Source organism: Microtus oregoni, unplaced genomic scaffold (genome assembly GCF_018167655.1).
Source record: "Microtus oregoni isolate MIOR12 unplaced genomic scaffold, Mior012 000031F_ref0000149, whole genome shotgun sequence".
In the NCBI taxonomy this organism is placed as follows: domain Eukaryota; kingdom Metazoa; phylum Chordata; class Mammalia; order Rodentia; family Cricetidae; genus Microtus; species Microtus oregoni.
In genome coordinates this window covers 28,890,661-28,917,926 of record NW_024543090.1, presented here as the reverse complement: position 1 = coordinate 28,917,926, position 27,266 = coordinate 28,890,661, and the positions used below count along the sequence as shown (strand labels likewise).

Here is a 27,266-nt window from a genome sequence, read left to right as displayed (position 1 = left end):
AGCTGTTATAACCATGCGCCAAGAAGGAACTGCAAATCCACCTGCGGCTGGTGGAAGACAAACCTTCTCCGCAGGGAGCGCAAGCTCCAAACCAGGAACTAGGCTGACTTTTAGAAAAATAAACTGCTCTAAAATGGCAAACCTCCAAGCTCACACACAAATATACACACAACGACAGTGTGGACAATGAAAACACATATAAAAATATTACAGAATCAGCTAAGCAGGGCTCTTAGGGGCTCAGGGCAACTGAAGTAGCAATCACGGAGCCTGCACAGGTCTGTGCTAGGCCCTCTGCATACATGCTGTGGTTGTTTAGCTTGGGGTGTTTGTGGGACTCCTAACAGTGAGAGAGGGGGTGTCTCTGACTCTTTTTCCTGCTCTTGGGATCCTTTTCCTCCTATTGGCTTGCTTCATCCAACTTTGGTGTGAGGATTTATGACTAGTCTTACTGCATCTTATTATGCCATGTTTAGATGATAACCCTGGGAGGCCTGCCTTTTTTAAAAGAGAGATGGAGGAGCAGTGGACCTGGGGGAGAGGGCAGGTGGGGGTGGACTGGGAGGAGTGGAGGGAGAGGAGGCTGCCATTGGGGTGTATTGTATGAGAGAAGAATAAATAAATAAAAGTATTTTTCCATTTCAGATAAATATAGAAACCTTATTATATGGTCCCTCTCTCTCTTACTTGTCCCGTGTGGTGGTCATTGTTTTAGATACATATAAGATACGGTTTTTGCTTTCAACCATACTTTACTCAGATATTTACCATCTGTTCCTCCATATCTACTAGCACAAGCTCCCTTCTGGTATAATTTCCTTTGCCAGAACTTTCAAGTCTGTGTGTGTGTGTGTCTGTGTACGTATGCACACATACACACACAATATGCATATGTGTACATATAGGTGTGTGCTTATGCTGGCTCTGCCATGCTCTGCCATATTCCTTGAGACAGGAGGATCTCTCAGTGAATCTGGAGTGAGACTGGCATCCAACAAAAGCACCCGCAATGCTCCATGTCTGTATCAGTATTTACGTAGAAGCTGCTCTAGGAAGTACAATGTGTATACTTAACTTCACTGTCTAGCCAGAACTAATAGGTTCAAGGTCAGGGAGACAGCTCAACAGGGAAAGGCACTTGTCCCTCAAGCCTGATGACCCAAGTTCTATCCCTGGAACCTGGGTGTAAGTAACTTCTTACTCGACCCTAATGGCTTCCTACTGCCCCATGTAGATTATGGTCAGATCAAAGGGGACCCATAGCCCCAAAGAGTTGGTATGGTGCTTGTTTGTAACATTGAGAAAAGGTGGTGAGAGGTGAGATGCCAGGAGAAAATGGTGGATCCATCCTGTCAGCAATGTAGGGACCTGAGCGTGCGGACTGTAAGCTCTAGGGCATGGAAAGGATTGGGGACAGGCAGGTTTGAGGTTCACTGGGGAGCCTGTTGGTTGTCCTTGCAAGGCCGTGGCTTTGTGCTTCCTTTACCCAAACCCCCCTGGCTGTGCCCAGGCCAGGCAGAACTGACTGGCTACTCCTCCCATCTTGCCCAGGACAGGCCCTGGAATCTGCTGTTGTTGCTAAGAAACAAGACACAGGCTTCTTGTGAAGGATATCCCATCACCCCAGTCCTCAGGACAACTCTCCTGGGCATCCTCTCCTCTGCCCCGGGGAAGCTTTCCAGCTGGCCTGCTGGAGCCAAGGAAGGAAGGAAGAAGACTCTGGGGCACCAAACCTTTCCTCAGGGTGGTGGAAAAATGAAGGTTAGTGGGTTGGGCTGTAAAGAAGAAAGTGGCCCAGTCTCCAGACCTGGCTTACTTGGGAAAGGAAGAGCTTTGAGAGAGTAGAGGCAAAGCAAGGCAGTCAGTGCCCGGCTCTATAGGGAAGGGATCCTCTGGCCACAACCCTGGATCCTCGCTCCACTAGGAAGACAGCAAGAGTAGGACCCCAAAGAGGGAGGGATTCAGATGGGGGCAACACCAAGTCCCTGAGGAGGGGGAGAAAGGCAATCTGAGTGACCACTGTGAACTTGTCTGCACCTCTTTCCTGCCCGGCCTCCTTTCTTGGAAAAGTATAACATAGCCACGCGGTGGACTATCTGTGCTCCAGAGGTGTCTGTGGGTGGCTACACAGAGTGGATCCTCAATAAATTGTCTTTGTCTTAGCAAAACAGGAAACCCTGCTTGCACTCTGAGCGTAGAGAACAGCAGGGGCATGGCTGTCACTCATCTCCAGGATTCAAAAGTTCTTTAGGAGGGAAAGTCTAGAAAAGTGCCTCGGCAAGGCTGGTCCTGTTCCCTCTCCCGGCAGGCTGGCCACAGAGCACAGAAAGACCTGCTCTTCTGGAACCTTTCTTTTCCCCTCCCAGGCGACGTCCCTCGTCCGATGGGTGTGTCTGACGGGCGGGAGGTGATACTCGAACAGCTGCGGGCGCGGGCGAGTGCTTCAGAGCAAGGGTAAGGGTGCCGGCACTGGTGTCAGCATGGCTTCCCCGGACTCACAGGCCACCACCTACGCTCCGCCCGCCGTGCCCTCGGGGGTCGTTGCCGTGCTCCTCACCATCCCCTTTGCCTTCTTCCTACCGGAGCTGGTGAGTGCCGCCACCAGCGGGGAGGGAGGGGCGGAGCGGGCTGGGAATCATTCCTGCGCGAAAGCGACTGTCTGACCGCCACCACCGCCTCCCGGGATGGGGGAAAGGCAGCTAGCTACCGGGGCCCACTTTCCTTACTGTCCTCCTGACCCCCAGGCTGCGTTGGTCTTGAGAGAATTTTTCTCCTTCCCAATGGATGACGAACCACCCCCAGGCTACTTTGGTGGGTGCAACCACCTTCCAGACTATCCAGCCCCTTCGGAATATTCTATTAACTGGTTTCTTTCCCCTTAGCTGTTTGTACTTCCCTAAAGTTCAAAGAACCAGTGGACTTTCTAAAGGGCCTTCTGAAAGAAGTTCTCCCAGGATTTTCTCAAATCCCATCAGCTGACCTTGAACTTTGATTTACGTGTGCTAAGCAATAGGAGGAGTTCTTGACAGCATCGCCCATAAAACAATCTCCTGAAACGCCCAGGTCACCAACTCTGGGACACACGCACGCACGCAGGGCAGAACTGGGCATTATTCCCTGCCTGGGCTCAGCGATGCATTCTGTCGAAAACAGGTTCCCTCTGCTCCTGCTGTCATCCCTCTTCCCCGAAGCTTCCTGTGGGTGAATTTTTCTTCCTAGCTCTGAAGTTGACAGTGCTGCCTCTGGGCCTGGAGGAAAACTCAGAGTAAGACGGTTTACATAAAATGGGCGCCCGTGGCCAACCTGTTCCATCCTTCTGGTCCGAGCAGAAGATTGGGACCGACTGAGTGAACTTTAGGCAAATTGGTTAAACAACTGCCATTCTTGTCAATCAAGAAAGGGGAGGCCAGGGTCCCATAGGTGGGCAGCTTTGGCAGAGACTCCACCTAAGAGGTAGGTTTCTTCCAATCCCCCACAAACGTGGGCATCCTGCCAGGCTGGTCACATCCTGAGTTCTGTGTGCCAGGCCCTGGGTGTGGCCCTTACTTTGGAACAGCCACATGGATGACAGGATGGAGGCTGTCTCTGCCACTTTTTATTGAGCATATGCTTTTAGTCACGCACGTCAATGTCGGAAGGGCGGCTACCTCCCAGGGGCTTGTGTGGCTGGAGAGAGGCTTGGGACTATGTCCTGTGCAGTCAGAATGCGGCAGCCCCAAGAAGAGGTGGTCTGTCCCAGGTCAGGGAGGGGCCCGAGCCTGTCACTGGGAGTTGCCACTGGCAGAAGGCTGGAGGGCTAAGGCAGGAAGGCAGCCAGGTAGAGAGCTGGCACTAGAGGGGCTGACAGATGTCCTCACCTGTCCTCCTCCTGCAGCTGGAGTCCTGGGAGAGTACCATCATGGGACTTCTGAGGGGAAAGAGAGCATTGTCACTGGCTTGATTTTCTTGACTTATTTCAAAATAATTTCAAATTTCTCCTAAAGACACAGTTACAGTACAGGAAGTCTGTCTCACTCAGAATCCCACAGGTCTCCCCAAGCCAGGAAGTTAGCATTAGCACTCTGCTAACGTCATATTTGCTCATTTCCCCACTGATGTCCGTTCTCTGGCCCAGGAGCCAGGTTAAACCTTCTGATGGTGCTGGCTTGTCCTTGTCCTTCAGTCTAGCGCAGCTCCTCCACCTTCATCTTGGTGGTACAGAGAAGACACTGGTCCGTTGTGGACAGGACCCTTCCAAGCCGCCTTGTCCCATGTTTCCTCACTGTAGCTCTAATTTTACTTTTGTACATTTTTAAATTGATATTTATTGAGCTCTACATTTTTCTCTGCTCCCCTCCCTGCCTCTCCCCTTTCCCCTTCTATCTTCCCCCAAGGTCCCCATGCTCCCAATTTACTCAGAAGATTTTGTCTTTTTCTACTTTCTATTTCACGTGTAGATTATATCTATGTAAGTCTCTCTTAGTGTCCACATTGTTGTCTAAGTTCTCTGGGATTGTGGTTGGTAGGCTGGCTTTCTATGCTTTATGTTTAAAAACCACCTATGAGTGAGTACATGTGATAATTGTCTTTCTGTGTCTGGGTTACCTTACTCAAAATAATGTTTTCTAGTTCCATCCATTTTTCTGCAAAATTCAAGCTGTCGTTATTTTTTTCTGCTATGTAGTACTCCATTGTGTAAATGTACCACATTTTCCTTATCCATTCTTCGATCAAGGGGCATTTAGGTTGTTTCCAGGTTCTGGCTATGACAAACAAAGCTGCTATGAACATAGTTGGTAGCTCTAATTTTAATTTAATTATTCTTCATTTAATTAAGTCATTCTCATTCATTGTTGATAACTTGGAAAATACAGAAATGTGTGAAACCTGTATGATGTACATGTTCACAGATAGAGCAAGTGCAGCATCTGTGTGTGTGAATGTGTGGTAGTGTGAATGTGTGTGCGTGCATGGTAGTGTGTGTGTGTGTGTGTGTGTGTGTGTTGAGTGCATCATTCTGTACATGCTACTTGCACCGGCTATGATCAAGGACTCCAGAATAACGTGTACCTGGGTGGAAGATGGGGAGGGAAGGGACGAGGTGCGGGAGAGGATCAAGTTTTGATCCCATGAACAGAAGCTGGGTGGGAAGACGTGTATGTGCGCCGAACCAGTCTGGCTCAGGCCCTTCTTTGACTTGGGTGGTCTGATGTCTTTCTCCTCCGCTGTGCATTGCAGCACCATGGCTCCAAGTACTCCTGACCCTTGCTTAGTATTCTGGTCTGAGACAAAGTCTCTAGAATGGATTGGAAAGCAGGGAGGCCAGGATACCGTTGCAGAGCACGGACTACACTACCCAAGAACTAGGGTGCAGTGATTCTGTAGTGGGGTAGCTTGGGGCGACATCACACAATGGCTCCCCCAACCACCAGTCATTGCCTTTGGTGCACTACATGGAGCCAGTGGGCAGATTCATTGTCAGATCAAATTGGACAAGCTGGGGTCTTCCCTGCTGGCAATGAGCCACCCTGGCTGTCGAGGAGGTACAACTTCTGGCTCTTTGTGGCTCTTGAAGATGACAGGTTAGGGTAGCTTAGTCTTCCATGAGCCTACTCTAAAGACCTTTGCCTAAGATGGTCTGTTTCCCAATCTTCAGCACTAAAATTCACACTTTAAACCTTTAATTCTGTGATAATGATGGTTCTATAGAAACCCGCAGTCCCTGCAGCTCCCCAGTGACCCAGTCTTTCTTAACTAGAATTGTTTTAAAGCTGGGAAACTGAGGTTGACAAGACAGATCTCCAGTTTACCCGCATAGATTGTCTGAGAACAACCGAGGTTTAGAGCTGTCTCATCACACCAAAAAGCCCCCTTTTGCTACTCTCTAGGGTTCCCCACCCATCCCATGTTCCTCCTCACTATTCCAAGTAGTCTGTTAGAAATAAACACATCCACAAGATAATATTTTAGTTATAATATAAGAAAGTTATTATAAGTAAAAATATCCCCCAGTAGTGGGTAACTCCATGATGCACTAAGCCAATCAAACTAAATTAAAGTCCAAGTTTTAATCTGAGCAAAGCATTCACGGGTGGTCCCAGGGGAAGAGGGGACCCTCAGGGCTGCTCCCAGGAGGGGACCTTAAATACCTTCCAGGGAGGAGCCGCTTCTTGGTGGGCTTTCTCAGGGATGGGATGTAGAAAGAGAAAGACATGGGGCCAAGGTGGGTATATGGGCACTGGTTCAAGTCTGGCTACTTCCTCTGTGTGTGCATAGGACAACGTGGGGAGGGGGAGTCAGGAGTCAAGAGTCCATGAATTTATTCTCAGCGGGAATTATGGATGAAGAAGCATTCAGTTAGCTGCCATCCTGGAGACCTCAGGCATCTGTTCCTTGAAGGAGCAGAGGAGGCAAGTTTCTAGGAGAAAAAAAAATAGATTATTAACACAGGCCTATGAACAGGGCTAGCCATGGGAAGAGAGATGACTGTCAGAAAGAATGAGAGAGATTTTCTTTGGTTGTACAAAAGAGACTGGGGTGAATGAACAAAACATGAAGGCAGAGATGCCCTTCATTGGGACAACTTGGAAAACCAGGTCCCAGTTGCTAGGTAGGTGCCCTCCTCAGCGTGGAGAGGAGGTACCAGCTCTGATGTCCCAGGAGCTTGCGGGAAGGCATGTCAAATTGAGGGATGATGTGTTCCTCAGGAATACCTGAGCCACCACGTCTGCTGTTTCTCTGGAGATGGGAAATGCCTCTATCTCCCCTGTGAAAGCATCCACAAGAGTTAGGGGATAACGGAGTTCTTATGAGTGGGCATGTGGGTAAAATCAACCTGCCTTTCACCTGGTTGGTGTCCTCGAAGATGGCACATGGGGCTGGCTTATCAGGAGGGACCCCTGTGGGTTAGACTTAACACTCTTTTCCAGGAACATGCAGGTACCTGTAAAACAGCTGGAGTAGATTTACATCTTGTGTGTCATAGCAAAGGCAATGGCTTTGGGTTTAAAGGTATCAACATTTTCAGAAGGCAACCAGAGGAAATTTACTGAAGTTAAATCAGTAAAATCCACAGAAATTTAAGGACTCCCAAAAGCTGTTTGTAGTCAGTGCTCTATCAAGTTGTATAAATAAATGTAATTGAACAGTATATGACCTTTTGAGACTCACTTGTTCCATGAAATAGAATGTCCTCGATGTCCACCTGAGTTGTCTGTATTCAGCTTGTCCCTTTTCATTGCTGAGTAATATTCCATGACAAGGAATCACCGTAATCTAATCCACCTCTGTTGAATGTTTCTAGTTCTTGGCAGTTTCAAATAGAGCTGCTGTTGGCTTTTGTTGTTTTTTCCTTCTTGGGTCTCTGAGGGAGTTGAAGACTGGATAGTTACAGTTTTTTTATTTACCAGATGCAAAAAGCAAGTTATGATAGAAAGTAAATTAGGTACAAAAGTTTAGACTCACCAAGATAGGACAGAAATGGAGCATTTTCTCTAAATGTGTCAAATGAACTAGACATTGTTGGTGTATTTATTGCCTGTATGTATTATATATAGTATTTATTTATTTATTTTATTCTTTTATTTAATATTTTATTTTAATAACTATTCATGTGCAGGCTTTTGTTAGAGTACATTTTTCACTTCTAAAGGCCTACTTGTAGCTTGCTAGGTAAAAGAGTGGGTATCTGCTTGTTACTATTAAGAGACCAACAAATTGTTTTCCAGGGTGACTGGAAAATGCTTTTTTCTTGTTTTTGTTTTTATTTTTATTTTGTTTTACTATGAATTGTTAGGGGAAAAAAATCCTAAAATGGGTGGCTCTGCCCGCACAAAGAAATCCAATTTGGTCAGATCAAACCAAATTAAAATGCCCATCGTTTTATTAACTACAGCATTCTCGGGTGGCTAGCGCATGGCCGGGAGAAAGGAAAGTGGGGAGCACATGCAAACCTGGAACCGCATGTTCCTCCTCTGGGAGTCCACCTAAATACCCTGTGGGAGGGGTCAGGACCTGGCATGCTGGGATTTGGAGTCCAGACCAATGCAACTCCCAGGCCAGAGTGGGGGATGGACGCCAGGGGCTAGGATTACGCACCCAACTTAATATGAATGGCACTTTATTTAGTCATTTTCTTTACAACTGAAACTCTGGGAATTCAAAATTAGCATCTTTGTCCGTGAGCTTCTCATACACACCAGAAAAAGCTTCGACCTTGTGTTCCACGTTGTTCTGCTGTGCTTTGTCTAAATGAAATAAACTGGCTGCCCTCTGGTTTCACACGGATCCTCTTACCCACAATTTCACTTGGGAAGACCAAGTCCTCAAAGATGGCATCACGCACTGCAGTCAGAGTGCGGCTTCCGGGGTGCTTTTGCTTATTTTTCATACGGCTTTTCCGAGTTGGCTTGGGCAGAATTCTCCTTTGAGTAGTTTACTTCCCACTAAACTTTTTCTCCAATTCACGAACCAGCTGGACTTGGATTTTCTGGAAGGATTTCAGCTGAGGAACTGGTACAAAAATTATGATGGCTTTCCGGCCACCACCAACTTCAATTTCCTTGGCCGCGGTGCTGTTGAGTTCCCGCAGCTGCGCCCTGAGCAGCACCTGAGAGATGCTTGACGATCTTGGTGCTCGAGCTGAACATGGCTCGCCCTGACGGAGTGCAGGCTTGGAAAGAGCTGGAAAATGTTTGTTTTGCATTTTCACTTCCTCACTAGCATGGCATGAAACTTTAACATAGCTGAGGTTTTGCTCCGTATAGTGGAGACTCTAGATTTCCTATTTGAAAGTATTGCTTGAAAACAACCTTAGTTGGGCAGTGGTCGTATACGCCTTTAATCCCAGCACTCGGGAGACAGAGGCAGGCGGATCTCCGTGAGTTTAAGGCCAGCCTATTTTACAGAGTGAGTTCTAGGACAGTTAAGGCTATACAAAGAAACCCTGTCTCCAAAAAACCAAAAAATACAAAAGAAAAGGAAAAAAAAATCTCGGAGGGCAAGGAACTCAGTAGGTTTTAAGATGAGAACAGACCTCCGCTTATTTTCCCATGGCATGCAGAGTGTGGGCACTGGATTCTGCCAGCACTGGGGCTGAACCTGGGGTGGGCATGGCAGCCAGCCCTGCCTCTCTGCAGAGCCGGTGTCTTTGGGAGCAGAGGACCCATCATATCAAGGCCTGGGTGGTATCAGTTGACTCCCGAGCTATTTGGCAAGCTGAAAGGTGGAAGCTGAGAGCTGGCCCCAGTGGCTGTCCCTGGGGAGGGCTTTATGACTCAGAGTCTGAGAAGGTCACCTGAACTTTACCCTTCTCATTAGTTGACTCTTTAATTAGATTTTTGCCTAATTAAAAAGCAGTGGGTGAGAAAATTCTTAGAAATCCAGCTAGTTAAAAGGGGAGGAGGCCTGAGCCCGCTGTTTGATGCCGGATTTTCTCCTTCCTGTGTGTATCTCAGCTCCTTGTTGGTGGGGAGGAAACACTGAGATGCCTCAAGAAGTTCATTCTATCCTACCCCACCCCATCGTTATGTGTCACCCCAAATTCCTGGTTTCACCTTGACTTTAATCTGCTCCCCTACCCCGCCACCTCCATTTTGCAACATTTAAGAGATTGTTTGAAATTGTAAAGAGCTCAGCTAGAGCCAACCCTGCCAGGACTGAAAGTGACCAAAGGATCTGCAAGAAGGAATTCGAGGCTTTCCTTAGAAGTTGGGGTTTTTGTTCGTTTGTTTGTTTTGTCCCTGGCTGTCCCCTGCTCCCCTTCCAGTGGCCCTGGTTCATGCAAATAGTGAAAATGAAGCCTGTTCCTCACGGCCTGACTTTGTCACTTCTCCTGTGACCTAAGCTTGAGGTCCAGGTTCTATTCTACAGTGGCTAGAAACAAAAAGGGAACCTGAGGCAAAGTGTTCATTGGGGAAAGCATGAAGATCCAAGTTCAGATCCATCAGATCCTCAGCACTCAGGCAAAAGTTGAGCGGCGCCCGTAGGGGCAGATCTGGGGACTCACTGGCCAGCTAGTATAACCTGAGGACCAGGGAGAGACTATCTGAAAAAAGTAAAGAAACCATTGAGGAAGATGTCCCAGTGAGAAACATCTGGCTTCCAAATGGGCACATACGAGAGCATGTGCGCGCGCGCGCGCGCACACACACACACACACACACACCACAATACAAACATGCATGCATACCTCACACACACACACTCACCAAGAGCACCCCACGGTTAAGAAAGCAATCCAGGAGTAAGCCACTGCCCCCTCTAGATTAGAGGCAGGCAGATCTCCAAGAGTTTGCAGCCAGCCTGTGCTCTACAGAGTGAGTTCCAGGACAGGCAAAGCTACACAAAGAAACTAAAAAGAGGTAGCCTGGGCACTCAGTTCACTTACATGACTTTTTCCCAGTTACGCTAGAGCTGGGAGAGTCAGGAGAGTTTCTAGAGAGTTGTCCAGATTTGTGAAAGGAGGAAACAGGCTAGATTAAGGAGGAGCCCGAGATCTTTGGCCTTTGCCCCCAGATACACTCTGGTCTCTGCTAGTCTTCCTTTTTATCCTCCATCCCTGCCAGCCACCCTTGCAACTGCATCCCCTTGGGCCTTCTCCATCGGGAGTCCTATTTCCCACTGCCTGGCCACAGCCACACCTACAAAATACCAGATAGACCCCCAGAGTGGAGCCTCAAGGTCTTTCCATCCTGAGGTCTTAGGCTCTAAACTCTACAGTCCAGGTTCTCAACCCGTGGGAGAAACGTAGGGATCGTCTAAGACCATCAAAAACCACAGACATTTATACTGCGATTCATGACAATAGCAAAACTGCAGTTATGAAGTAACAATGAAAATAATTTATGGTTGGGGGTCACCACAGCACGAAGAACTGTACTAAAGGGCCACAGCATTAAGAAGGTTGAGAACCACTGGCCTAGAGTGCTCTGATCTATTTTAGACAAGCCCGTCTAAACTCCTGCCATGGGTGGGTTTTCTATGCTTTCCCTTTTGATTCTGCCTCTGCAGCGTTTATAGCCCTCAAGCCCTGCCTGTCTAGATGCCCTCTCTGCCCAAGCGAATTATTTAAATACCATCATCTTTAATAGCACAATTTGATGCCAGGGCTTTGGGTCACCTAGGATGGGGAAGGATGTGGGGCCAAGGAAGAAGCAGGTGGGTAATGAAAAGCCAAACGGAATCCCAAACCATTCCCTAAAGAATATAAGTGATCTGGGAAGGAGCAGAGCAGAAAGTGGGCAACAATGAAATAAATAAGTGTCTAGTGCCATCAGTTGACCAAGGCTCCTGGAAGAAGTGCCAGGTCACAGCTGGGCCACAGTGGCAGGCCCAGAGGGTATCAGGCAGCATTGTCTAGCTAGCGTGCCTGGAGACCTGTCTTGCTCAAGGTGGCCATCTCTGCTTGGGACTGCTTCACTCTGGACTTTGAGCCTGATGCTGGGGACATGAAGGCCTCAGGGCCCAGTCCTGCCTCAGAAACTCAGGGTCGTGATAGCAAGCAGAGGAGAGAGACCAAGTAGGGGTAGCAGTAAAAGAGGTTTGCTGGGGCCTGATAGGCTGGCTTTCTGGAGAGGTGACATCAGTCTGGTCCCTGCCTTCTAAGGTCTGGTCACAGCCGAGCTGAGACGGTCTTGGGGGGTGCATCGTGGGAGCGCTTGGGGACCCAGTACCTGATGGAGTGAAAGAAAGGAGTAACTGTCACAAAGGATGTCGGGGTTCCCAGAGATGGTGGGTGCCAACAGCACAGCCCAGGGTTTCCTAAGAACTTATAAAGAGATGTGAAATTAGTCTTAGAGCCTGGACCAAAGAGCGAGAAGGAACCAGCGTAAGTGTGGAGCCTGGGGGTGACAAAACCCTAAAGGAGGGACAAGTTTAACTTCTTAAAATCCACACATAGAGAAGAAAAGAAAAAAAAAAAGCCCTCTTTAACATCCAGTATCTTATTTTTAATTTATTTTGAATAATTATGAAAGAAAGTGCCTTTAGCCTTTGGGTAGATAAGAATGTTTTTATCATTCTATTTTATGTTACATTGTAAATCTGTGCAATTTGATCAATAAAACTCGTGTCAGTCTGGGTCTGAATGAGAGGGTGTGGCCCTGGAGCAGGAAGCTCCCAGAGCAGGGAGGAAGTGTGGGCCAGTTTGCTCCAGGTTTCCTGGGCTGGCAGCCAGGTCTGGAGAGCCCTTACCGTGCCCTATGTGACTATTCTGTCAGGAGCAGAGGCCCATGGGGCTCCCGTCCACACTATCTGGAGAGGCCAGAAGAAGAAATGGCCTCACTGAAGGACTGGGCAGGTTGGGCAAGCAATTTCCTGCTAACCTTAAAGCCACAAAGAGAAAAATACTCTTGTTATGAGTCAAGGCAGAATGACTCAGAATTTGCAAGAGTCTTGTGTGTTTTTATTGAGCCTGGAAGTGCCGTACAATGATTGTTGTTTTGGGGTCCTGACGGAGGTCATTGGGGAAGTTCCTTGGCCTCTTAGAACTGTTTTCCTCCTAAGATAAAGGAAATATGGCTGTCTGACCACAGGCTTCAGAAAGCCTAGCCGGGGCGTTAGGCTATATACACAGTACCTTGTGGGAACAAATGTCTTAGAGCTATCCACAGAGGCCTGCGGTGAGCAAGGCCTGCCCAGAAACACCCAGCTCCTCTGGTAATAAAGCTAGTGCTGCCTGTGGGCCTCTCCCTCCACCAGGGCCGATCCCTGGGAGTCTGCTTTGCGTGCAGTCCTTGTGTTAGTGACTAAGCAAGTCAGGCGCCTCTGTTAAAACACCTTCAAAGTATTGTTTATTTTTCAGCTAAAACTTTCTGGTGTTAACTGAGCATGCTCAGAGACATTCCTTTCCATCACTTTAATCTTTGCTATGCTCTCTGAGATTTGGAGTTAAACACCACCCCCGAATGTGTCTACTCTTTGCTTTTTCGTTTATGACCTTAAATTGAGCATGCTCGGAAATGGACCCACTTCCCATGAAGACATGTGAGTCCTCTGAATAAAATCCCAGCTTCCTATGCACTGATGGGGCTTCAGACATGCCCGTAGAAGTCTCTTCCCTGCTGCAGGTTGTCGCTCTTATATCTTGGCTGTGATTCCTTTGTCTTTGCTTCCCATCACATTCTGTGACACCTGTAGAAAGGACACCCTCCAGGGCTCCTCCCGTGGCTCTGGCTTTCCTTCAGCTGGGGTTCTCCTTACCACCCTGTGGGTGGCTTACTTTTGTCACCCAGGTCCCAATATTTCCTCCCATGAACCCCTCCACTCTCACACCCCTGACCTCGAAGTCCTTACCCAAGGCTTCCTGCTGTGTGGCTGAGCCATCCAGGGTAGGCCTGCTAGGGCAGGCTACTGCAAAAGCCCTTGGCTGAGAGTCAGGGAGACTCTCCAGAAGATGGTCTTCCACAACTGACTGCGCTTCACAGAAAGAGACTCCATGGCACCTGGAGTGTGTGTGTGTGTGTGTGTGTGTGTGTGTGTGTGTTGAAACAAAAGACTCGGGAAACAGTAAGGAAACAGTATTTCCCTTTCCTTGGACATTGCGCTCCCATACTTTCCAGTCTGGTCTCTTTGATTTCTCCATGCTGGAAAACGAACCACTAACATGAAGTCGTAACCTTCAAAGGGTCCACATTTGAAAACTCCAGTGAAGCTGGATGTGGTGGCGCACGCTTTAATCCCAGGACTCTGGAGGCAGAGGCATTCAGATCTCTGAGTCTGAGGTGAGCTTGTTCTACAGAGCAAGTCCCAGGATAGCCAGGGCTACAAAGAGAACTCCTGTCTCAAAAAACCCAAAATTAAAAAAAAAAAAAAGGAAGGCAGGAAGAAGGAAGGGAGGGAGGGAGGGAGGGAGGGAAGGCAGGAAGGCAGGAAGGAAGGAAGGAAAGATGGAAGGCAGGAAGGAAGGAAGGAAGGAAGGAAGGGAGGGAGGGAGGGAAGGGAGGGAGGGAGGGAGGGAGGGGAGGGAGGGAGGGAGGGAGGGAGGGAGGGAAGGAAGGAAGGAAGGAAGGAAGGCAGGGAGGGAGGGAGGGAAGGAAGGAAGGAAGGAAGGAAGGAAGGAAGGAAGGCAGGAAGGCAGGAAAACTCCAGTGGAGAGGGTACTGCTGAAAGTTGGGGGCCTGGCATTGCTTGTGATGCTGCTCCCTGACTAGGTGCCAGGCTTGGCAGTCGCTGCGATCAGCGGTCTGAAGGGATGGCTCAGCGCGTAAGAACCCGGGTTGCTCTTGCAGAGGACTGGCATTCTCCCCCCCAGGACACACACAGCTCACAACTGCTGTAACTCCAGCCCCAGGGCAGTTGTCGTCTTTTGGATTTATCAGGTACTGAACTCACATGTGTACATTATGCCCCTCGCATGCACTCAATTAAAAATAAAGTAAATCTTTTTCATTGGGGGTGGGCTGGGCTGGGTACATAGCTTGGTGATAGAGTGCAGCCTGGCATGCGCAAAGTCCTGGGCTCCTGCTCCAGCACTGGAAAAGCTGTGTTCATGAAAACTGTGCCAGGGAAGGAAGAAGATATGATGAAAAATTCCTTTACTGCTCACCGATTTTACAGACAGCTTAAAATCTCATCATTCCACAGCAATTCTTGCTGTTTGCTTTCATTAAAATCTCCCTAGAGTTGAGGCATTTTGCTTGGATGTCACAAACCCTCAAGCCATGTCCATAGCGACAAGAATGCCTGTTTGATGGATCGCCGCTCTCCAGGTCTTTTGCAAGGGCACCAACTGATGAGAGCTTGACACAGCCCAGGGCCAATGGCATCTCATTCTTCCCCTGAAGGAATATTGGCACACCCTTGTGTGTAGCAGTCTTACTCCCAACAGCCAAGAGGTAGAAAGCAACCCGCATGGATGAGAGGATAAGCAAAGAGCAATCCGATGCCTCTTGGCTCACGAGGGAGTTTTACATTGATGAGCACTGACCTAGACTGAAAATGCACGAAGTATACGCCACCTTCAGCACTTTCTAACTTAACAGCACAGGTCCACTGTTGAGTGTCCCTGGTTTCCATCCGTGAACTCCTGGCCGTCCGGAAGCCTTGGCTCACTTGCTGCCTGAGAAGAAGACAGAGGAGCTGCCTTATCAGAGAGCGCTAGGCTGGGGAGTTCTGTCACTGCAAAACTGAAAGGTTCTACCAGATGCCTGTCACGTTTGCATGGAGTAAAGTCGAGAAATAGTAAACTTCGAACTATAGGCAAGAACTATTTTATTCAATGGAGCATTACTCTACCTTAAAGCACAGGGAAATGCTGGTGCATGCTAAACACGAAGTCCGAAAGAAATATGCTAAGTGAAATCAGCCAGTCACAGAAGAGAAATTCTGCAAGACTTCTTCTGTCTAAGGTACCTGGAGTCGTCAGGTGCGTGGAGCAGAGTGGAGGCTGCTGGAGCTGGCCAAGGAGGAAGCAGGAGGTTAGAGCTTTGTGATCAGGAGCCGGACTGCGGCAATGGTTGCATAAAGTGTACACGTGGTGCAAAGTCTCACACAAGGGACAAGAGTTGTCTTCATCCTGAGGCATCACAGTGCCACAGGGAGCCTTCAGGCCATTGGGGTTCCCACTGTGGACGACACCTGCCTGAGTCCTTTGTGGGAGCCACTCCTCCTGTGCTGTCAGTAGTTATGGGAGCCTCGTCCAACATTTGATTTGGCTTTTTCCTCTCAGTTCATAGGAATTCATGGTCCCCTGTTGTCACCTAAGAACCAAGTAAGGGAGGGATCTGTCATGAAAGCTAAGACAGGTAGGAAAGAGAGGAATGTGGTACTGGCATGGAGTGAGACCTGCCCTGCTGAAATGCCACCCAGCTATGCAGAGAAACCTGCTACCAGTGTCTCTGCCTTCTGCGTGCCTCCCGTTCTCAGCTCTTTTTCTGCCCCACACTGAAGCCGCCCTGACTTGGAACCCCGCCCTGTGCAGATCTGATACCTGCGTATCCCTGCCACCCCCTGGGGCCCTCATCACTCAGGGAAAGTCCTTCTCTGAACCTCTAAGGAGACTGGCCCTTGTCAACACCACTCACTCCCGCTACATTGCCTGGGAAGGCAGGTCTCATCCGAGATGCCTTAGGACCCTCCCTCATGCAACCTACTTGCTTTCTTCTTGTTCTTTTAATTTTTTATGTGTTAAATAACACATACTAAAATGTTCTGGATCACTTTAAACATGGCCACATTCCCATAGCGAGGACTCTGTCCTCTGCTGGTTGTGGTGAGAGGGTGAGAAGTCTCTCCTCAAGCCAACCAGGTCTCCCCGAAGCTGAGACAGAATCTCTGTCCAGAAATACTCCATTCTTTTTCTTCTCGTTGCACATAAGTCCGAGCCTGATGGGCATGCTGCTGTCTGCTAGGTCTTGTTCCATTCTGGAAGTAAACACTTCTGTCTGAAGGCCGCAGAGGGCCCCACCCTGGCAGGCATAGCTGATTTAATTGGCATCCTCTAGATGAGCATTTGGGTCAAACCTGTCTTTTCTGTGTTTAACCAAGATGCAAGAAGCAACCGTGTCTATTCTTCATTTTGTTCATGCATGCCACGTGTAGAACAATTTTGAAAAGTGAAGTTACCGAGCGGAGCAATTTAATTTAATGTGTTGATCAGTGTTTCCAAAATAACAGCATGGCTACTAACACAGACATTTGCCAGTTGTGGTGGCACAGGTCTTCAATTCCAGCCCTTGGCAAAGGCAGGTGGAGCTCTGGGAACCCAAGGCCAGCCTGGTCTACATAGTAAGTTCCAGGATAGCTAGGGCTACATAGTGAGAACCAGTCTCAAAAACAAAACAAATAAACAGAAAGTTGACAAACCAAATAAAAAAAATCAGGTATTTAACATGGACTTTTACAGGTGGACATGTGGGGAGTGGCCTGTGAGTCTCTTAAATTTGTAGACAAAAAAAAATTGTGTGTGTGTGTGTGTGTGTTCACATGTGTATATAAGTGCATCTTTAAAGGCTTTTATCTGTTCTGTGAAAAGGGTCTATACCCCCCAAATAATATTGCCCTCATCCAGCTTTCCAGCCTCCCATTTCCCATCCCAATCCCCATCCTTGGTTGCAAACTTCCCACCCCTCAAAAAGACCAGCTAGGGTGTCGCTCTTCTGGTTCTCTTCCACGCAACATTCCTCTGGTCCTCTTGTGCCCTTTCAAGTGGTTACAGTTGCCTGGGCTAATGGTTATCTGACTCCCCACGAGCCAAAGTGAGACTGGTTAACTTTATCTAAGTGCCCTCCTGGCAGGGACCAGAGAGACCCCCCTCCTCTAATGGATGCAGAGGCACAGGTGGCTTACAGAATCCCCTGGTAGAGCTGGGATACAAACCCAGATGTGTGATGTGCAGATCTGTATGGGGCAAAGTGGAAACAATCAAAACTGGCAGAGGGTTTCAGTTTCAGTCGTATCGTCTGGAGAATGTCCAACAGTGCAGCTTCCCTGGCCACCGGCCACATCGGGCAGCATCCCCAGGGCTCAGATTGCTGAGTTGTCTCGTAGTCCACAGAGAGTTCCAGGAACCCACAGGACTCAGAGCCTTGCCCTAGGCTGTGCCTACTTTCTCTGGGTTTCTGTTTTGATTTTATTGTTTTCTGTTTTGTTTTTCAGTATTGGGAACTGAATCCAGGGCATAGATGATGCCAGGCAAAACCCACACCCCAGTCCCCACCCAACCCGGGCGCGTATATTAGAAGTTCTTTACCACTGTGTCTTATTGTAGATTCTTTTAATTCATTACATTGTTTTCAAAGACAGCAAAGATGTTTCAAAAGTGACACAGTTGTTTGTTTGCTTGTTTATTTAAGTATTCTTTTGAAGCTGGGCATGGTGGTGCATGCCTTTAATTTCAGTACGCAGGAGGCAGAGGCTGGAGGATCTCTGAGTTCGAGGCCAGCCTGGTCTACACAGTGAGTTCCAGAACAGCAAGGGTTGTTACACAGAGAAACCCTATTCCCCCTCCCCCCCAAAAAAAGCAAAACAAACAAACCAAAAACCCTATTATTTTGAACTCTTGTATTCTTATATTCCAACTTAACTTATGCTAATACTTGCAGTTATTTCATCCAGTAGAAGCTTAAAGGGTCTCGTGTTTGGTCTGAGCCCATGAGCCTCTAGGGGTTTCTCACTATCTAATGATATGATGCCTGATGCCTAGGCTCAACACCTTAACCTCACCCACTCCTCGGCATCCCCCAATGTGTATATGTAGATAGGTAGGTACAAGCTCATGAATATCCACAGAGGCCAGAGGTGTTGGATGCCCCTAGAACCAGAGTAACAAAAGTATGAGCTACCCAACATGGTCCAATTGAACTCAGGTCCTCAGCAAGAGCAATGTGTATTCCTAACCCCAAACCATCTCACCAGCACCTAGCAACAGAGTTATACCCCTAAGATTCATGACCAAGCCTTTGGTTCAACTCTGTTCTATTTTTTTTTTTTTTTTTTTGAGATAGAGTCTTAGTATACAGCTCTAGCCCTCCTGGAACTTACTATGTAGACCAGTCTGGTCTCATACTCAAAGAGATCCATTTGTCTCTGCCTCCTGAGCACTGGAATTAAAGGCATGAGCCTTTGAGCTTAGTCCTTTGGGAAGGGCATCTATGAGAAGTGTGCATTTTCTTCAATACAAAAAGACCCTGCCAGGATTTTCCTTGAGGCACACTTACTCTAAATGTCTAACTGCAATATAATATCCTTCCGGGTAGAGGGGAGCAGACCACACCAGCTAAAAATATTCCCTGCTCTTGGGAAATATAAAATGGGGGCTAAAACAGGAGAGTGGCGTAGGCGACCAGGTAAATATGAGCTTTTAAATAGGAGTCGAAAGGTCAAGTTTCCCTGCCAGACTTCTTGGGGTAGAGCTGAGACACCAAACACCACTGGGCTTTAACCCACCTGGAGTTGGTCTCTGGGCCTGATCCCATCTGCTGCTTAGAAGGCAGAGGGGTGTGGAAGTAAAAACCAAATGACATTCCTCTGCAAAACAATTTTACAACAGGGCTATTTCAAAAAAAAAAAAAAAAATTCCCTGTAATCTGGGTAGATTCCCCAAGCTCAGAGGTCCTTGACTGGTGTCAGAATTTCCTTGGCTGGAAACCAGAGGATGAAGGTCCAAATGGGCCCCTTGGTTCTGCAGGCTTGAGAGTCCACTGAGGTTAACTGTACCAGGGCTCCGGCTGTGACGCTAGCCAACCGACCTCTGGCACTTTCTAGGAACATCTAGCTCCCCTGCCCCCAGCGTGACATCTGGTTCGGAGGACAGTCACACAAATGTCCTCTCCATGTCCAGGCTACACTCCATACTGCTTGTGAGACCTCAGCCCTCTCATGAGGGACAGTGATGGTGACTAACTTCACAAGGACAAACAATGGACCCACAGTGTTGGGGAGTCCTTTTCAGCTCCAATGGGGGCAAAGGGACAGAGACAGCCTGGCTGACGGTGAGCCTGACACAGGTGGGCACAATGGATGAGACCGTTTGAGTGGATAGATTTTTACAAATTGTGAAGTTCCTGCTGGATGTGAGATGGGGGTGCTTTCCTTATAGATTCATTCAGACAGTGTACCCCAACACCCCTCGCCCTTATAGATGCTTTGTTCCAGGCCTTTTCCTGGGATTATAGTCAGTAACACAGACCCTCGCTGCCCCCTAAGGGCTCATGTGTGTCCAGGTGTACAGGGTGGTTTTACAGCCCCACACGGCAATCCCACTAACAGCTAGTACGGTCTGGGTGTTGCTCAGATTCCAGCTCCATTGTGCACCTTCTCAGGTTGTCGGGAAGGACATTTGGCAAGTGCTTTGGTTTCATCAATGGGTGTGTGCATGTCGGGGGGAGTAGGGGCATAGAACAGACCTCTGGCCCCAGATCCCCTTTCCCTAGGACAAGTCAGTACTGTTCACCATAGACATGTCCAGATCCAGAGCAGAACTTCCAAGACCTCGCTGCACATTGGTTGTTTGAGGTGGGGAAAGTTGTCCCCGGAACTAGTGGGCCTCTTCAATTCAATTTAAAATTATAGAAAAATGTCATTCTCATATGCAGTGTGTTCTGATCACAACCACCCCCATTGCCCTGTGGTCTGTTCCCTCCACTCCTACAGGCCATTCCCAACCAGTAACACTTCTACACTTTATTTTTAGTTTTTGGTCACTAATTGAGTTTAATTAGGGTGGCTTACAGAGGCACGGACAGGAGGATTATTTACCAGAACATGGGCCACACCATTGATGAAAATGCCAGCACCTTCTCTGCAGCAACCATTATCTGTGAGTGGCTCCACAGACAAGGATAGAACAGCATGAGTCCCGCTGGATGGTTGTAGCGCATGTCTTTAATCCCAGCACTCCGGAGGCAGAGGCAGGTGAATTTCTGTGAGTTCGAGGCCAGCCTGGTCTACAGAGTGAGTTCCAGGACAGCTAGGGCTTTACACAGGAAAATCCTGTCTAATAAAACAAATAAAAAACCCTACCCATATATGTAAAACAAAAATAAATGAGTCTTTTTAAAAAGGTATATAACATAACATCATCAAGTATTTCTTTTTTAAAAATGATGCCATTTTAATGAAAGTGAGGAGCTGGAGAGCCAAGGGTGTTTCAGTGCCTGCCACAGAGCGACCTGCAGGGAGACCTGCTCAGAAAATGAGATAAACCAACAAAATCATGTAATTCCCTTGTGGACTCTCTCCCTCCAGGCTCTCAAGTGAACCTTATATTTGTTGAACATTTATCTCCAACCCTGCCCCTCTCCACCACAGCCCTGGCTCTCCAATCACAGCCCTGGCTCTCCCACCACAGCCCGGGATCACCCACCACAGCCCGGGATCACCCACCACAGCCCGGGATCACCCACCACGGCCCTGGCTCTCCAGTCACAGCCCTGACTCTCCCACCACAGCTCGGGATCACCCACCACAGCCTGGGATCACTCATCACAGCCCGGGATCACCCATCACAGCCCGGGATCACCCATCACAGCTGAGTGCAGCTTAGATCAAAGGAGACCCTTGAAGAAAGAAGAGGGAGGTGTGACTGACAAGGGAACAGCAAATGCCTGGGCAGAGATAGAGGCTATTAAACTGGAATTACACTGAACACTGGCAACTGATCCCAGAACATTAGCCACTATCGTCTGACGAGCCTCAACCAGCTGCTCACAAGCCAGGAAAGCCCTCAGTGGGGCAGGAGAAGAAGCAAGTAACAAGAACATGTCACAGGGTGGCATGGGGTTGGCCAAGAGGACAAGGCTTGCTAAGGACTCTCCAGGTCCTCTTATTTATAAGTGGGGGTGTTTTGCCTGCCAGTGTGTCTGTGTGTCACATGCATTTCTGGTGTCCAAGGAGTCCAGAAGAGGGTGTCAGATCCCCTGCAACTGGAGTTACAAATAGTGAGCCACCATGTGAGTGCTAGGACTCAAATCTGGGCTTATGGAAGGAAGAGCAGTCAGGGCTGTTACCCTCTGATCCATCTCTCCTACCCATCTAGGTCCCTTAAAAGATGCAGTCACAACTTATTCTGGTCAGCTCTGAGTCACTGAGCCATGGATTTCTCAAGAAAAAAAATGTAATTTTTTTCATGTGAAAAGTCCATTTTAAGCATTAACAACTTGTTCAGATGGTCTTAAAAATTACCCATCAACACTGCTTAGGCTAAAAGAGGTGGCCAAAATTGACTGGGGGTCTCTCCTATTGCAAGGCTGGTTAATACCCTTAATTTTACAGGATTGGACTTGACCATGATTCAGAGAGGCCAGCCTTCCTCTGTGTGCACACATACAATACACATGCCATGCGTGCACATGTGTAGATCAGGGAACAACTTGGAAGAATGGGTTCCAGAGATCCAAGTCTGGTTGTCAGGCTGGACAGCAAGCTCCTTGACCCACCTTCTGACCCTGAGCTGAGCTTTCAGCCAGGGAAGCTCTGCCAAGGGAGTCCTCCCACCCATACACAAGCAAACTCTGGTAGTTTGAATGTATTCGGGCCCTATCAACTCACAGGGAGTGGCACTATTAGGAGGTGTGGCCTTGTTGGAGGAGGCGTGACACACGCCTTTAATCCAGACCTTGAAGCTAGAGGGCACATCTGGGCCACACCTTCTGTGGGAAGTGTGTCACTGTGGTGGCAGGCTTTGAGGTTTCATAAACTCAGGATAACTCCCAGTGAGTCAGTTGATCCCCTGTTGCCGGCAAGATGTAGCAGTCTCAGCTCCAGCACCTCCTCTGCTGCATGCCGCCATGTTCCCCGCCATGATGATAACTCGTTGAACCTCTTCAACTGTCAGTGAGCCCCCTGAATTAAACGTTTTCTTCCAAGGAGTTCCCTCGGCCATGGTGTTTCTTCACTAAAGCACAAGCAAAATCACGTCTGTGCTTTTCTCCTACAGGTATTTGGGTTCTTGGTCTGGACACTGGTGGCCGCCACGCATGTCTCGAGACCCTTGCTGCATGGGTGGGTGCTGTACGTGTCCCTCACCTCGTTCCTCATCTCCCTGATGTTCCTGTTGTCCTACCTGTTGGGGTTTTACAAGCGATTTGCGTCCTGGAGAGTCCTGGTAAGAACCAGGGGACAGCACCTCTTGGGCTGGTGTCCTGAGTTCTAAAGGACAATGTGCTTCTCCGGGTGGGGGAGGCAGAGTGAAAGGCCTGAGATGAGAAGACCCCACTGGGATGAGATCCCTAGGAAACCAAGGCTGCTGATTTTGGTGTGTTGATTGCTAATCCAAAGTGAAAACGTATTTGTACATATTTCCTTGTATTTCCCTCCGCTGCTCTCCTTGTTAGGATTGTACACACCTTCCCGAAGTTAAAAATAGTACCTGGAGAGAGAGCTCAGCAGTAAAGAGTACTTGTTGCTCTTGCAGAGGACCCAGGTTTAGCTCCCAGCACCCACATGGAGGCTCACAACCATCTGTAACTCTAGGTCTAGGGGGATCTGACACCCTTTTTCTGAACTCCATGGACACTGTATGCATGTGGTGCACAGAAATATGTATAGGCAGATACATATGTAGACAAAACACTCATACACTTCAACTAAAAGGCAGCGTATACCTAGAGTCTCCCAGTAACTTAGAAAGCCTAGGCAGGAGGCTGTATTGAACCTAGGTGTTCAAGGCTAGTCTGGGCAACACAAAAAGGTCCTGTTTCTTAAAAATAATTCTGGGCTGGGAGATGACTTGGTGGGTAAAGTGTAAGCATGAGGACCTGCGTTTGAATCTCTACAAAGCCCTGTACAGCGGGGCACATCTGTTGCCCTGATGCTCCCACGGTGAGATGTGCACTGGGGACAGAATTTCTGACATGGCGTGTGTGACCTACACTTCCTTAGAGGTTGCAAAATGCAGATTAACCAAGGTGCATTCCCTCAAGAGCTAGTGAGCATTTTAGTTGCTGCAGGACATTCCTGTTGTCTTGACATAACATAGAGCATCAAAACTAAAATCAGGGGCTAAGGAGATAGCTCAGCCAAAGGCCTGCTGCCAAGCCTGGCAACCTGTGTTCAACCCCTGGAACTCACATGGTGGAAGGAGAGCACCAACTCCTATAAGTTATCCTCTGACCTCCACATGCATGCTGTGTCCCCTCCCAACACACACACATACACACACTCTGGGGAGGGGAGGAACTTGGCAAAGAAAGGGCAGTAGGGATTGGGTTTACTTTTCTCTCCCCTTCTTCCCTGCTGTGTAGAAAAAGGGAAGGTGTTCACTTGAACAACATCGACCCCTGCCTCTGCTCTGCATTTCCAGGACAGTCTATACCATGGAACCACAAGCATCCTGTACATGAGTGCCGCCGTCCTGCAAGCACACGTCACTATCATGTCTGAACACTATAACATAAATGAGTACTACATCAACACTGCAGCTTCGGTGAGTAGCGGCGCAGCTACTAGGCAGCGGCATAGACGTGCACACACGGAGGGCATTTATTACGTGCAGTTCAGCGCTGTCCTGCATGTTTTGGACAACTGTGTCAAACTGCAGGAGCCTGGCGGAGGGGAAAATGCATGTGTGGGCATGCACCCAAACTTCAGGGACCCCCTCTTGTCTTGCATTTGTCCCACTCAGCCTTGCTCCCCACAGTCTTCAGAGTTTTATTCTTCCCCCCGCCCCAAACAAACAGAACCACATTTCTCTTTTTTACTGACATCTGCTGAGAGGTCCAGCGGCCTTGCTTGAGTCTGAGTTGCTGGACACCGTCAGCTATTCTTAGTCCTTTGTTTCAATGACAGAAGTCCACAGAAATGGTATTGCTAAGTAATGGAAGACAAGGCAAGGTGGGCACAGTAAATTGTGGAAAAAGCCTGATGCCCAGGTGGTGGCACCCAAGAGGCGGGCTTCTGAGCCCACCTGTCTCTTTCTCTACTATGAAATGATACCCTCTTGTGACAGAAAGTCAACTCCACTTTGAGTGTGAGAAGACATGATCCATGTCACCCTTCGGCTTCCACAGGCTCCCACGCCATGCCAGAGGCCAAGGCTGCACTGGGGGGGGGGGGGGGCACTGTCTCCAGAGTAAGAACAGGGTACCAAACTAACGCTGTGGGCCTCTGGGAAGGCCACAGCATTTCCCAGCTGCCTTCCAGCCTCCCTGATCCCTTTCCTCTTTGTCCAGGCTCTTGGATTTCATTAAACTCAAAGTCCCATACTCTCCCTGTCTTACCCCATCTGGACTATTGTAGAGGACCTGCTCTACCCAGCATCCCCTTTGCTCTCTCTGCCCAGTGTTCACTACTCTCAGCTGTGCAGGGAACACAATGCCGGGTGGGAGGATCTAGAGGCATTGGGTTGGGGGTGGGCCCTGCGCTGGCCTCTCTAACACTCCCTGTGTTTCTCCAGTTCTTCGCCTTCCTCACCACCCTGCTCTATATTCTGCACGCCTTCAGCATCTATTATCACTGAAGGGCCAAGGAACCAAAGCCAGTGAGACTCGCTTTCTGGAGGCCGTGTGTGACTGTCCCCAAAGCAGGTCTTGCCATTTGCCATCCGGGTGATAAACACAAGTCCAGCAAACCACCCACCAGACCGTCTTTCTGGAATGTGTGCGGAGGCCCACTTCGGCATTTTTCTCTCTGGACATTTTTACTCCTCACGGTGACTATGAGGAAACTGTCCCACCACCAATGATGACTGGCCCCTACCCTGAAAATCCACCCCGTCCTCCACCCTTCGCCTTGAAGATGACTGCCTCTTGAAGTTACTTACCGTGAATTCAGCTCTTCTAGAAAAACAACTTTGAACCCCTCACCAGTCAAAATACCAGCTCTGCCATCACTCCTGTTTAGGATCTCTTGTCTCGGCAATGGTGCTCCCCACGATAGGTTTAGGAATAGCCAATCTTAGTTCCTAAGATCAGCAAAGCTCCATGAAGGCCTGTAGGTCTAACATAGCACCACCCTTGTGCAGACCTCCCTTGTAGCTACTGCTGCTACCCTGGAGCAGCTGTCCCCCTCTGCCTTCTTCCTCCCGTCCCACCCCTGCTTCCTCCGCATTAAAGATCCAAAGAAAATGTACATAAAACCAACTCAGAGGGTGTATTTATGGAAGAAACAAGTGGTTGGGCTTGGGGAGTCAGAATGGGAATGACATAGCCAGTTAATGCCTAAACCAGGTCCTTCAGAAACTTCTGGGCTCAGTGTACCTGCACGGAGCTTCAAAGACCAACCTAAGGACCAGAAGTTTCCTCATCCTTCAGGAAAGACTTCAGAGAAGGAGATGGGAACGTGGCAACCATGGATTTACCTTCCAGCTCCTCCTGGGAACAGCAGGAAGAAGCAGTTGCTGTACTGGAGCGGGGGCTGTGAAAGGACCCGTTTGGAGGTTCTGTGATCACTTCCATGTACCCCCAGCTCTTCCTGGAGACCCTCTGAGTGGGGCCAGTCTGCAGGATTCATCATGGAAGGGCGTTTGTGTTTGGGGGCCATTTTTCTAAGAACACACCTTGTGAGAAGAAAAAGTATGAGGTCAAGTGAAAACCCCAGAATCTGCGGGGCTCCCTGTCGCGTCATCACCTGGGAGGGTCTCTCAGCCCCTTGCCAAAGGCTCCTGCGTGGCTGGGTTTCCTCACCCAACAGGCCAACAGGACACAGCCCCACGACTGCCTAAATAAATAATAACCAACAGGGAATTAACTGAATCTAACTTTTCTCCATTTGGGTGTGTTGGAAGGGGGTGGGGTGCAACCTGGCTTCACTATTGTTTACCAATCACTTACATTGCCCTGATTTCTTGAAAAGTCAACACTTCTCTCTTGTTTTGTAGCCTGGCAGCTGTCTGTGATGTTCACTATTGAATATTTACTGAATGGCAGCGTATAAATAGAAGATGTTTGTATACTGGGAAGTATGGAGTCTTTCACCTTTATATGATATTGCTGGAAGCTGGCCCAGCCATCTTTTTTTTTAAGTCCTCCGTGCAGTGTCATCAAAACCACCCCTGGGTAGTAAAGAATTACAAAGAAAAAAAAAACCACCCCTGAGGTTGTTTTAATCCTTCATAGCTAAGTCCCTGTCATGGTGTTATGTTGCTGCGAAGAGACATCATGACTAAGGGAACTTATAAAAGGAAGCATCTAATGGGGGCTTGCTTACAGTTTCAGAGGGTGAGCCCATGGTCACCCTGGCAGAGAGTGTGGTGGGAGCAGGCACTGTGCTGAAGAAGTAGCTGAGAATTCACATCTCATCTGCAAGTTGCAGAGAGAAGAGAGAGAGAGAGAAAGAGAGAGAGAGAGAGAGAGAGAGAGAGAGAGAGAGAGAGCCTGAGCCTGGCAGGGGCCTTTGAAACCCTCAAGCCCACTGCAAGTAGCACACCTCTTCCAATAAAGTCACACACCTAATCCCTACCTAGCTGTTTCACTGAGGACCAAGCTTTCAAATACATGAGCCTATGGGGCTCATTCTTATTCAGACCACCACAGTTCCCAAGGGCAGAAACACAGCCATTCTGTCTTACTTGTCAGGAAAGGGAGAATCTGTCTCCAGGGCTCTGGGTTGTGGTGTGACCATCACTGGGGAGCAATTAGACACAGTTGGTATCTCACCAGTCAGAGCTGGGTTTTTGTGGGGTTCCCTGCCTCATCTCCCACTCTTTCTTCTCTCCCCCTATAGCACAAGTCTTATTCAACTCTCTAGACACACCCACCCTGCTCACAGCACATGCTCTACCCTGGCCTGGCTACCCTTAGCTTACCTGCAGCTGCTGCAGCATTGACTCCTCTCTGCTCAGTCTGGAGTCTCCCCAAACCCCTGGAGGGAAGTCCTAAGGCCCTCAGACACCTCAGAGGGCCTCACCTCCT

General features: G+C 48.7%; 1 protein-coding gene, 1 long non-coding RNA gene and 1 pseudogene across 2 annotated transcripts; 2 read left to right on the top strand and 1 right to left on the bottom strand.

Moving 5' to 3' along the window:
• Positions 1 to 2,389: 2,389 nt before the first annotated feature.
• Positions 2,390 to 26,100, top strand: LOC121465453 (MAL-like protein). Its single transcript, XM_041678693.1, has 4 exons — positions 2,390 to 2,588; positions 22,355 to 22,522; positions 23,720 to 23,842; positions 24,812 to 26,100. Exons 1-4 carry the CDS (start codon positions 2,481 to 2,483, stop codon positions 24,872 to 24,874), a joined length of 462 nt encoding a protein of 153 aa, XP_041534627.1. The 5' UTR covers positions 2,390 to 2,480; the 3' UTR covers positions 24,875 to 26,100.
• LOC121465470 lies at positions 8,116 to 8,683 on the bottom strand (annotated as a pseudogene).
• On the top strand, positions 14,282 to 20,753 carry LOC121465454. Its single transcript, XR_005976661.1, has 3 exons — positions 14,282 to 14,297; positions 15,647 to 15,722; positions 20,665 to 20,753. It is a non-coding gene; the product is annotated as an uncharacterized LOC121465454 (long non-coding RNA).
• Positions 26,101 to 27,266: the final 1,166 nt, after the last annotated feature.

Coding starts and splice junctions, on each gene's coding strand:
- LOC121465453 (XM_041678693.1), top strand. CDS start 2,481: ATGGCTTCCCCGGACTCACAGGCCACCACCTACGCTCCGCCCGCCGTG. Junction 2,589..22,354: donor CCTTCTTCCTACCGGAGCTG/GTGAGTGCCGCC, acceptor TTTCTCCTACAG/GTATTTGGGTTCTTGGTCTG. Junction 22,523..23,719: donor TTGCGTCCTGGAGAGTCCTG/GTAAGAACCAGG, acceptor CTGCATTTCCAG/GACAGTCTATACCATGGAAC.